Genomic DNA, 12,038 nt, shown 5'->3' on the forward strand with positions numbered 1-12,038 from the left:
TTTCTTGAGTTATTTTGCTAGTGCACATCTTAAAAGAACTTGCAAAGAAAGGATTCACGGGAAGGAGTCCCTTTATGAGTCCTTCCATGACTGAAAGTGCATTTGTTCTGCCCCTGCACTTGACTGTTTGGCTGGACACAGAATCGTAGGTTGAAAATCATTTTTCCTCAAACTTTTAGACGTATTCCTCCAAAGTCTTCCGGCATTCCATGTTGTTAGAGAAAAGTCTGATACCAGTCTAATTCTTGTTGCTTTATAGGTTGTTTTATTTTCTTTAGAAACGCTGAGAAAAACTTCTTTTATCCTTGGCATCTGGAAATTTTACAATGATGGATATGTGGGATGGACTTTTTCCCATTTGTCCAGCTGGCTTATATGTTTACCAACTGTCCTTATCATTCCATACCCCTCTCACCCCACAAGAATGAAGCCCCAGAGGGATTCAATATCTGACACACAGCAGGGTCTCAATAACCGTTTGATGAATGAATGAATCTGTTCTGCTTGAACTTGAAGTCTCGTGCCTCTCATCAGCTCAGGGAATTTTTCTTGTATTAGTCTTTTGAAAATTTATTTTTCTCAGTCTTCTCTCTTCTTCTTTTCTGGAATTTCCATTGAGTACTAGAAATGCTACAATGCATTTTCTTCCTTTCACATTTTTTCATTGACTTGTCTTTTTGTTCTTTACATTGAGAAAGTCCTTGATTTTAACTTTCACTGTTTACAGTAAGTTTAGTTTCTTTTCTAGCCACTCCTTCTAACTGTTCTTTATTCCTAATATCCTTTATCCTTTTCGCCATTTTGTGATTCAAGATTTTTTTTTTTTTAATTTTTTTTTTTTTTTTAAGTAAACTCTACTTGCAACGTAGGGCTGGAACTCATGACTCCAAGATCATGCTCTACCAACTGAGCCAGCCAGGTGCCCCTAGATTCACTATCTCATAAAATTTCTCTTGGGACATGACTTAGAGGCTTGGTTTTTTGTTTGTTTTTCTTAAGTTCTCTTTTATCTGTTCTGCTGCACCTTGCCCTTTCTCTTTTACGGTGCAAGCTTTCCTTACATATCTGGTCATCCCTGGCTATCTGTTCACACTGAAAGAGAGGAAGTTGAAGGACCAGAAAGGTGCCTGCAGAGCCCTATGCACCTGTGTAAGGCTGACTGGCAAGTGTTGCCTTCGGTCAAGGTTTCTTAATTTCAACACTACTGACATTTGGGGGCTGGATAATTCTTTGTTGGGGGCGGGGGCGGTCTGGTGCACGAGGACGTTTAGTTGCATCTCGTCAGCATTACTTCCCACCTCTGAGTGACCAACAAAAATGCCTCCAGGCATTGCTGAACATCCCGTGGGAAGTATGGGGGTGGGCAAATTATCCCAGTCGAGAGCCACAGCTCCAGAGTGACAGAGCCGTGGACCCAACCAAACCTCAGGTCGGGGGACTTTACTCCGAGTCCAATTCTCTTCTGCCTACTCCAGTTCTCTGCAGAAAGCTTATTCCATTTCTCCAGGGAAGAAACTTGTGTTCTTCCGGTGCTTCGGGCTGCCCACACAGGGCTGTCTGTACACAGCTTACAAAGGGTGACTAGCCCATATACAGATCTTTAACTCCTCTCTTGCCTTTTATTGTATTTTGGACTCTTCGTGTTGGAGGCTTGCAGCAGGTCTACTGGTCAGCAAGCGGTCACCTCTGCTGAAGAGCCGGTGAATGGCCTGTGGCACCCCTGGCTTTGTCAGACGATCCTTTCATCTGCTTTCTGTATTCTAGAATCTGTGGAAACCTCATCAGTAACATCTACCATATTCTTCTCATATTCTGAGTTTATCCCTTTTTATTCCTTCATTATTATTTTACAAGGGACTTTACCATATTGAGTAAGTCGTCCTCTTCCACTTTAGGTTCTACGGCCAATGGGTTAACAGGAGAGGATACAAATGGGAGTTTCAGAGATTCTGTAAACTCTCTTCGTTCTTGGTCTAGAGCCTGCCTACCTACCTGGTTTCCTTCCTTCCTTGCCTATACTTTTGATTCCCTGGGACACCTTAGCTAGGCTTGTCCTTCACTTAAGAAAATAACTAAGCACAGCACTGATTCTTACACTTTGATACGCAGAGTTCACTAGACAATAGAGATGCCCAGGCCCCAGACCAGCCAAGATCTACCCAGTCCGAGTACCTAGGGAGGATCAAGCATGCAAGCTGGTGGATGGGGGATGATGGTGAGTAGCGAATGTCAGGGCTACAAAGTGGTGGAAGTTATCACAGGAAAAGAGAACAGGGCTCTGTTGGAAAGAAGAAAGTCATGGGCTTGAGAAGGGGAGACTGAGGTTCAGAAACAAAAGGCACGAAGATGCTGTATCTGAATACCATGCAAAGTTGCTCACTGCTTCTGTGTTACCGGAGGTTCAAAGTAAAGGCCGGTGGACTTAAAGTCTAGTTTTGCTCACAGGAAAAATACCCAGAGAAATAAAACATTTTATGATGTCAAAGATGTAGCAAGCATAAATTAAGGAGAAAGTGCTTAAATCCCTTTTCCTAGTCTTCCCCTTACTCTACCCTATAGAACAGTAATTTTTATGCTTTGGTAAACTCAGGAAGGGCAAGAGCTCCGTCTTGCTACTAAATTTTTGTGTGCCCCATGGCATGTTTCTTTTTCAAATATAAATATATATTTATTTAAGTATAAATATATATTTATTTATTTTATCAAGTAAACTCTACACCCAACATGGGGCTTGAACTCACTGCCCCGAGATCAAGAGTCGCACACTCTTCCGACTGAGCCAGCCAGGTGCCCCTGCCCCGTGTGGCATTTAAGAGAGCATCTTGCATTCTATAAGCATCCGATAAGTGCTTTTTTATTAAAAAACAAACAAACAAAAAAACCCAAAAACTTTAATTTTCAGCAGATCACAAACTCAGCAACTTCTCGTTGCTGAGTCTGTCCTCTTGTCCGTGGCAGTGTGTTGTAATGCTAGAGTCTTGATTTTTTTTCTTTTTTCACGATTCTTGATTTCAAGGTTCAAATTTATCACAGACTGCACTGGCTAATCTAGACAAAAACAGTAGGAAGAACTGGAGGAACTGGGTTAATTCAGAACACGGAACGCATTTGCTCACCTGCTAGCCTTGAATCCTTTCAATTTCTGTACAAAGAATGATTCAAGAACTTCTGCACATTGGTAAAAAGGCGAGTCACTAGGATTGTAGTAACGACAGTTATCAAAAATTTTGGTCATGTCTGCCACAAATTCCGTCAGCTTTTCATAATACCGTCTTTGTACTCTTTCTTCCATGGTGGCGAGGTCTTAAAAACACAAAACACGGAACATTTTTAAAGCTTTAAGGCAGTTCCAATGTGAATACTGCCCACAGTTCTAATAAGAATATAGGTTTCCTGCCCCAGCAGCCCCTGAAACGAAGCTGATTCACCACTGGGGACTGTTCAGCAATTCATGAAGAAAAAAGGAGCACTTCTCCAATTTTGGTTTTGATTGGGGGACTCTAAAATATAAACCGTGGCTGCTATTAAGAAGGTTCTTTTACTTTCAGTTAACGAGAGAACAGCTCTTCATTCAGTTGGGTTGAAATAAAGGAAACTACACCCACACGATCAATACGCATCTAAGCACAATACATTTTTACATGCAAACAATTATGTGTATTACATGTACAAAGAGGAGGCAATCCAAAAGTAAGACCGAAATATCTCTGGGGCTTTGTGATACCTGTATTAGATTTTAATACCATCATTTTGCTTTCTTTACTAATTTTTATTGTTACCTTATATTGGTGGCAAGTGACACCTTAACAACAATTTTTATAATGGTTTCATTTATTTTTGAGGGAGAGAGAGACGAGAGGGCAAGCTGGGGAGGGGCAGAGAGAGAGGGAGACACAGGATCCGAAGCAGGCTCCAGGCTCTGAACTGTCAGCACAGAGCCCGATGTGGGGCTCGAACTCATGAACCACGAGATCTTGACCTGAGCCGAAGTCGGACGATCAACCAACTGAGCCACTCAGGCACCCCAAGTGACACTAATGTAACACTTAAGGTGGCAAGGATATAAAGTGTCCACTTAAAGGGAAAAATCTTAGCTGATATGAATAAAAATATTAGTATCTAATACTACAGGTAGTATGCAGAGAGGACTAAAATCATTCAACTGGGACAAAGGTAACTGCTTTGGAATATACTGAGCTTAATCTTTTGAAATAACATTAGGTCCTAGGAGAAAGTTGTGTTTGAAGGAAAATTCCACATATGATCTCACATAAAAACCTGGGAGAATATGGGGCGTCTGGGTGGCTCAGCTGGCTAAGTGTCTGACTTTAGCTCAGGTCACGATCTCGTGGTTTGTGGGTTTGTGCCCCGCATTGGGCTCTGTGCTGACAGCTATGAGCCTGGAGTCTGCTTCAGATTCTGTGTTTCCCTCTCTCTCTCTTTGCCCCTCTCCTGCTTGTGTGCTCTCTCTCTCTCTCTCAAAAATAAATAAACATTACAAAAATAAAAAAGAAAAAGGAAAAAAAAACCTGGGAGAATAAAAAGCTGGTGATCTCAAATCAATCTAGTTTTGACAGATTGAGAGATAATACAATTTCAAACTAAATTTCAGTGATTATTTTAGAATTTGAGAAAATGATTTTAAAGCCCAAGAATATCTAAGAAACATTTGAAAAATGAACGTAAAAGGAGAGATTTTAATCTATCAGACATTAAACAAATATTATAAAGCTGTGACAATGGAAAGTGTGGCATTATGTAGGGTGACACAAACGTTAACGAAACTATCCAAAACAGGAAGAGACCTAATCATTTTCAGCAGAAGAATTTTATGTATGTCGAAGATGTCATGTCAAATAAGCCAAGGAAGGAAAATTCATTAAGAAACTGGGTTGAGGCGATAAACGATTAGCTGAACTATAGGTGCCATTGACCAATCTGGACAAAATACCTGCTACGTGACTAGACTATACTTTAGCTAAACTTCTCTCTTTCCTCCAGAAGCCTTAGCTTTGACCTACTCTCATCGTAACAGACTCAGCCCTTCCTCCATAATCTCTCCTAGAAATAGGCTAATGCAGGGGGTCTGCCCCCAACCACACCACTATTTGTCATCCTACTTGCCACATCCCATTCTTTCTAGCCTTGTTTACTCTTCCTTATAAAAGAAAAGCCCTTTTCTGCCTAGCCTTTGAGATGCCTACAGATCTGTGGTTGGCAGATTCTCCCTATTACAATTTCCCCACCTCCATTTATTGTAGTCATCTTCCAAACAAGGTCTGGGGTGCCTGGGTGGCTCAGTCTGTTGAGCATCTGACTTTGGTTCATGTCAGGATCTCCCAGTTCCTGGGTCTGGGCCCTGCATCAGGCTCTGTGCTGACAGCTCAGGAGTCTGGAGCCTGCTTTGGATTCTGTGTTTCCCTCTCTGTGCCTTCCCCCATTCATGCTCTCTCTCAAAAATAAATAAACCAAAAAAAAAAAAAAAAAGGAAAAGAAAAAGAAAAGTAAAGAAAAAAGAAAGACACTGGGTTGAGGCAATTGCCTCTACAGCTGAAGAAAAAATTCTTCACACTAATGCCAAAGTAATTCCAGCTGGATTAAAATTTAAGGACAACGATGAAAACCATAAGGAGGGCTAAAAGGACTACATCATAAATGTAATTAATCACTGAATTGTGCATACTAGGTAGTTATGTTATGTATATTTTGCCACACATGTGCACGCACGCATCTGTCTCTGGCAGTGTCTGTAGGGAGCAGAAAAATACAACCGCAAACATGCTTCAGGCCTCATGAAATCCCAAGCAAGACTTGGGCACGTCTATGGTGTGCAGGGTATGGAGGCTGCACAGAGAAGGGTAAACATCTGACACACACATCATTCTTGCACTTAAATTCTGTGTGCTTACCGTCTGGCTAACTTTAATAATGTATGTGAACAGTGCTTGGATGTTTTGTGATTCCAACTTAATTAGATATCCCTTAAAAAGAAAGTACCAGGAGAACATACATGTATTTATATACCTGGGGAAGCGCAAAAGACTAAAGGCATGACTCCAGATTATAATTCATAATGATTAATAGATTAATCATTCATAATGATTAATAGATTTAAATCCCAAAACATTAAAAATGATCGTATGCCAAAAAAGTCAATAAGAAGCTTTTAAAAAACTATTTTTGGGAGAGGCAGAGTGAGTGCGAGTGGGGAGGGGCAGACAGAGAGGAAGAGAGAGAATCCCAAGAAGGCCCTGCGCTGTCAGCGTGGAGGCTGACACAGGGCTCGATCCCATGAACCGTGAGGATCGATGACCTAAGCCGAAATCAAGCATTGGACGCTCAACCGGCTGAGCCACCCATGTGCATCAGTATGAAACTTTTAAATGTCCCTGTATATAAAGAGGCCTTAAGGAACATTGACAACAATATGAACATCCCAGAAACATTCTGTATGGGCAAAATACATAAATAGGAAACTCACATCAAGTTCAAACGGTAAGTACGCAACACTAATTACTGAAGTCACGCAAAGCCAAAGAACCACATTCTTTGTCCAAATTGGCAGATATTAAAAATTAATACATCAGCCTATTTTCAACAATGACTCCAAGACAGAGAACGAGAGTGGTAGTACACTTCAAATTTTACTCTCTGCACCTCTGTAACATCTATACACCTAACATACTATTTTGAAATAATTATTTTCCAAGAAAATATTTCCTATCAAAAGCACGATAATACTTAGGGTTTTCAAGAGTGGAGAGAGAAGGATACAGTCATACATTATTATTGGAAACGGGTTCAATGCGCTGAAGTGCAATTCAAAAATACCTATCAAAAACGTACGGAGTATAAATACCATTTGACCCAGAAATGCTCATTCTAGGAATTTCTCCTCAGAAAACGAACAAGTGCAGGCAAATGCATGAAAGAAGATATTCACAGAAGTGTTGTTTATAACAGCAAAAACTGCACACAACTGACAACCCCATTAATAGAGAGGTGATTAAATACAGTATCTTAATTGCATACAATGAAAAACGATGTAGGTCTATACTATAGCTCATGTGAAAAAGGTACTGATAAATTTATAAAATTATGTTATAAAACAGGATTCATTCATATAACCCTATTTCTGTTTAAAAAAATTTATTAGAGCTGCTGATCTTATTGGTTCCCTCCTTCTCTGAAAATAAACTATTTTTTTTTTTAATTTTGTTTTTTTCAACGTTTATTTATTTTTGGGACAGAGAGAGACAGAGCATGAATGGGGGAGGGGCAGAGAGAGAGGGAGACACAGAATCGGAAACAGGCTCCAGGCTCTGAGCCATCAGCCCAGAGCCTGACGCGGGGCTCGAACTCCCGGACCGCGAGATCGTGACCTGGCTGAAGTTGGACGCTTAACCGACTGCGCCGCCCAGGCGCCCCTAAAATAAACTATTTTTAATTAATTTATTTAAAAACATTTTTTTAATGTTTATTTATTTTTGACAGGGACAGAGAGAGACTGAGTATGAGTGGGGGAGGGGCAGGGAGAGGGAGACACAGAATCCGAATCAGGCTCCAGGCTCCGAGCTGTCAGCACAGAGCCCGATGCGGGGCTTGAACTCACGAACCGCGAGATCATGACCTGAGCTGAAGTCAGACGCTTAACCGACTAAGCCACCCAGGCGCCCCAAGCTATTTTCAATTTAGCCTGTATCTTCGCAGACATGTTTATGTATTTCTAAACACATTTATGTGCCCTTACAAAGTATGTAATTGTTTGCTGCTTAAAACCTAGGTATTTTTCTGTAACTTTTATTTTTCTTTCAAGAGTATATGTCTTGGAGATCTATATTATCTTCATGTATATACCGAATCACAAGAGAATGTTTATCTTGATGGCTAATAAAGATGAAGGGGGGAAAAAAAACCCCAGAAAACAATCCAGCTCTTTAAGAAAAGAATTTTGGTTAAATAAGTTAAAGTCTATTCAATTCACAGACTACAGAAAGTCCTCGAAATCATGTTGTTGAAGACTAACAGCACAGTGACGTGTTTGTCAAACAGAGGACAATATTTATTTATTTACTTATTTTTAAGTTTTAATTTTTTTAGCAATCTCTGCACCCAACGTGGGGCTTAAACTCATGACCCTGAGATCAAAGGCGCATGCTTCCCCTACCGAGCCAGCCAGGCGCCCCTCAAACGAGATGATATGATCTCAATTTTCGCACATACACACACATGCACGTGCATGCACTCCAAAATGGGATTCAGTGAGGAAAAGATCCGGGTGTGTTCTATCTTTTCCTACTTTTTTTATTTCCTAGTTTTCCTATAATTGTGTTATGTTAAGAAGGAGAATTATCAGAGCGCCTGGGTGGCTCAGTCGGTGAAGCGTCTGACTCTTGATTTCAGCTCAGGTCATGATTTCACAGTTTGTGGGTTTGAGCCCCATGTCAGGCTCTGCGCTGACAGTGCGGGAGCCTGCTTGGGATTCTCTCTCTGTCTCTCTCTTTCTCTCTCTCTCTCTCTCTGCCCCTCCCCTGCTCCTGCATGTGTGTGCTCTGTCGCTCTCTCTCAAAAATAGAACTTAAAAAGAAAGCAGAGTTATCTATCATCTAAATAAATATCCCTAGATATTTCTCAAAAGAGATTACAAAGATGTGAAATATGTACAGGGAGTAGCGTCTTCTACCTTCAAGACCAGACCGTTTAGCTGCCTTTTCAGACCGTTTCAGCTAAGCCCTCACGCCTGCCTACCTCCCCTTCAGGGTTTCCCCTCTTTGAACTAGCCATCAAACACAAACCCTTCCCATTTCTTGAAACTGAAATACAACTGACATATGACGCTGTATCAGTTTGCGGTGTACAACATAATTATCTGATTATACGTTGGTACTGCAAAGTGATTGCCCAGTAAGTTTAATTAACATCTATCACCAACCGCATATAGTAAAAAAGGTTTTTTTTTTTTTCCCTCGTGATGAGAACTGCTCAGATAATTCTCTTAGCAACTTGAAAATATACAATAAAATCCTTCTCATTTAGAAGATGGTCAGCTGGAGCTGCTTTTCTCTCTGGCAATTTTGGAAGCTTTGACGTACATTTTAATTTTTATAATTTCATTTGCAGATAAACTACTTTGAATGTAACCACCTGAGGCTGTTCATCTCAATACAATCACTTGTGACTGTTACCTGTTACCATTTTTTTCCTGGGAAATGAGGATATATGCTCTTGGATCTCTACCGCAGGCCCGTCAAATTTGCTTTCCTTCAGGAAAAGATGAGGAAGAGGTAACAGGGAGCGATAAGAGACTCAGACCTTGACTCGCTCACTGATTTCACTCATCTTTTATATGGCTGTAGGATGCTCTGCTTCCATATCACTGATTCAGCTATTCCTCTATGACGGCCACTGATGTCATTTCTGGTATTTCTGGGATTGACAACGGTACTGTGGTGAACAACATACTTGTGCCCATGTAAATCCTAATAAATGAAATTGCTGGGTCCAAGGGAATGCAGATTTAAACTTAATACACACTCCTAGTACATCCCACAAGTTACCACACCAATTTATTCTTCCACCAGCCTTGCTCAACGTACCATCACGACGTATCACGCGTGACAGATTATCTGCGGAGACTTCTGAAAAAACTCCATATTCAACTCAAGTACCTACCCATAGGTTCCTTAATAACACCGTAATAATCTGGTGCGTCATTAGGATCCACTGGCTCAAGGAAAGGCCAGGCCATCTTATGGGCCTGTGATGGGAGGAGAGAACATCATTATTGTCAGGTCATTTAAGTTTCCCATTTGAATTGCTTTATCAATCAACCCTTAAGCCCCAAAAGTCAGTTTTCAACCTGATAGATGAGATTATTTATAATGTAAACGTGAGTAGAGTTTTGCCCTACTTACAAATCATCTCGGGTGAGCATACTCTGTATTAACGGTTCTCAAAGGGTTGGTCTGAGGACCTCAACTGTGGGGCTGGGGCACTAGCTTAGAAGACAAGAAGTCTATACTCTCATTCCTACATGACAACCTGCTACCTGTAAAACTGGGGTGGAACAGTCACCATTGCGGACTAATGAGGTGTCAGACATGCTAATAAATAACTTCACCCGCATATTGAGATCACTGTTCTCTTTTTAGTTCTTTTTTTTTAAGATTTTATTTTTAAGTAATCTCTACACCTAATGCAGGGCTCGAACGCACAACCCCAAGGTCAAGAGTCGTACACTCTTTCAACTGAGCCAGCCAGGTGCCCCCTCACTAGAATCTAATCGAACTGTTTTTCAATCTATGGTAGTGAGGAAAACTTTTCTTTAAAAATTACATTTAGGTTAAAAAAGTGAGTCGTTTTAAATATGAGTGTCAGATAAACACCATTCGAGCTAATGTGTGGATACGGTTAACCTGCTCGTGATATCGGCATGTGAAGGACTGAAGTCTGGAGTACTTCACTAGACTGGCTGGAGGTCAGTAAACGATCACAGATTCTGAGACTGGAACATTCAAACCCCAGAAATGGCTCCAGAGTCAACGCTGGCTGATTTCATCTGCAGACAACGCACACACGGCGTCTTCTTACCTGTAAAGAACGCAGCACCCTTTTCAAACCCTCGTAATCTTTCTCTGTTAGCGGCGTGAGCACTGTCATGGCATCCTCGGTTGACTGGCACTGTGGACAGACATACTCGTCAATGAGCTCTGCCTCACTCTGCAAGATGCCCACGCAGCGCCCATGGTACCAGTTCTGACACCGATCACAGCCAATATAAAATCTGCAAGATCCGAAATGGAAATGTGAGTTCAAAACAGATGGGATCACGTTACTTACATCTACCTTAAAAAGTAAAACATGCACCTGAAAAGATTCTAACTCTGGGTATAAAATAGTTTAGTATCACAATTGTTTTAATACTTCTGAAGATTGACATTCAAATGTGTTAATTTAGTACTTCTGATGTTAACAAAGCACTAAAAGCTTATTAAGAACACTGTGTAATATTGGAGAATATGAAGAAAAACGTAAAACGTTTGATTGACTTTAAAGCTCAAAACAAAATAAAGCCAAAAGTCTTTCAACTAGTACCGTATCAAATGGGAAGCTGATACTGGCCACCCAACTGGGAGCTCAAAATCCTGTAAGCTAATAACAGAGTCTCAGAGCTTTTACCCAAAGTAGCGTTTTTTTCTAACCTACAATAATGCACCATTTCAAACACTGATAAAATCCAAACAAGCAGGCTGTTTTCATCTCATTCGTTTCTGTTACATATTGAAGAATCAAGTCTACCATTAAACCGTATTTTTTCCCAATGCATCTCAAACATTCGCTATGAAGCAACACAAATTTTGAAGGGGAGGTAAAGAGAGAAAAAGAGAAAAAAAATTGGAAAGGAATTTGTAATGTAAGTGTATAATATATGCAGAAAAATATCTTGCTTTTTATTAAAATAAATAAGTAACCAGTCAGAGCAATTTGGCTTCCTAAATTATTAAATATGATGCTCTTATCAGAACTCACTGTGACTCATCATAAGGTGTTCTGCAGATACAGTACAATTCCTCACTGCTGCCCTCTTGTGCCCGTTTACAATCATTACAGATGTACACATCCATTTTCTTAGCCTCCTTTTCTGTGATGCCAACACATTCTCCATGATACCAGTTAGTACAAAGATCACAGCCAATATAGAACCTAAAAGTATTCACAATGAAAATGACAATGTAATTGTCATTTTGAGCTGCATGATACTTAAACCTGTCTTCCCTGTCCTGATTCACTTTCTTACAGGATAACTTTCTGCAATGAGTCAGCTAAACATCCTGAATCCAACCATTCTACCCCTGGCAAACTACAGCATCTGACACTGTATCAAGTGTGGAAACATAAAATCACTCACATCAATTTCAACAAATACACTGTTTGGTGAAATATGGGTCTTTAAAAACATACTGGAATTGGAAAAAATAAACAACACACTGATGGTAATGTCTCCCTCTTAATGAATGTGTGTAAAACTGTAACAGGCA

At 40.4% G+C, this 12,038-nt stretch overlaps 1 protein-coding gene across 14 annotated transcripts in view; it reads right to left on the reverse strand.

Moving 5' to 3' along the window:
• BPTF (bromodomain PHD finger transcription factor) overlaps positions 1 to 12,038 on the reverse strand; it is a 147,023-nt gene that overhangs the window by 4,329 nt on the left and 130,656 nt on the right. For 10 of the 14 annotated variants that reach the window (XM_023243984.2, XM_023243983.2, XM_023243976.2 and 7 more), the window contains 4 exons: positions 11,530 to 11,703; positions 10,591 to 10,783; positions 9,673 to 9,757; positions 3,117 to 3,303 (listed from right to left, as the gene is read on the reverse strand). In XM_023243984.2, coding sequence (XP_023099752.2) covers positions 3,117 to 3,303; positions 9,673 to 9,757; positions 10,591 to 10,783; positions 11,530 to 11,703 — 639 coding nt within the window. The remainder of the gene's footprint in view (positions 1 to 3,116; positions 3,304 to 9,672; positions 9,758 to 10,590; positions 10,784 to 11,529; positions 11,704 to 12,038) is intronic. The other 4 variants (XM_023243981.2, XM_023243986.2, XM_023243988.2 and 1 more) reach the window with 1 other exon arrangement.

The sequence above is a fragment of the Felis catus genome, chromosome E1 (assembly GCF_018350175.1).
Source record: "Felis catus isolate Fca126 chromosome E1, F.catus_Fca126_mat1.0, whole genome shotgun sequence".
In the NCBI taxonomy this organism is placed as follows: domain Eukaryota; kingdom Metazoa; phylum Chordata; class Mammalia; order Carnivora; family Felidae; genus Felis; species Felis catus.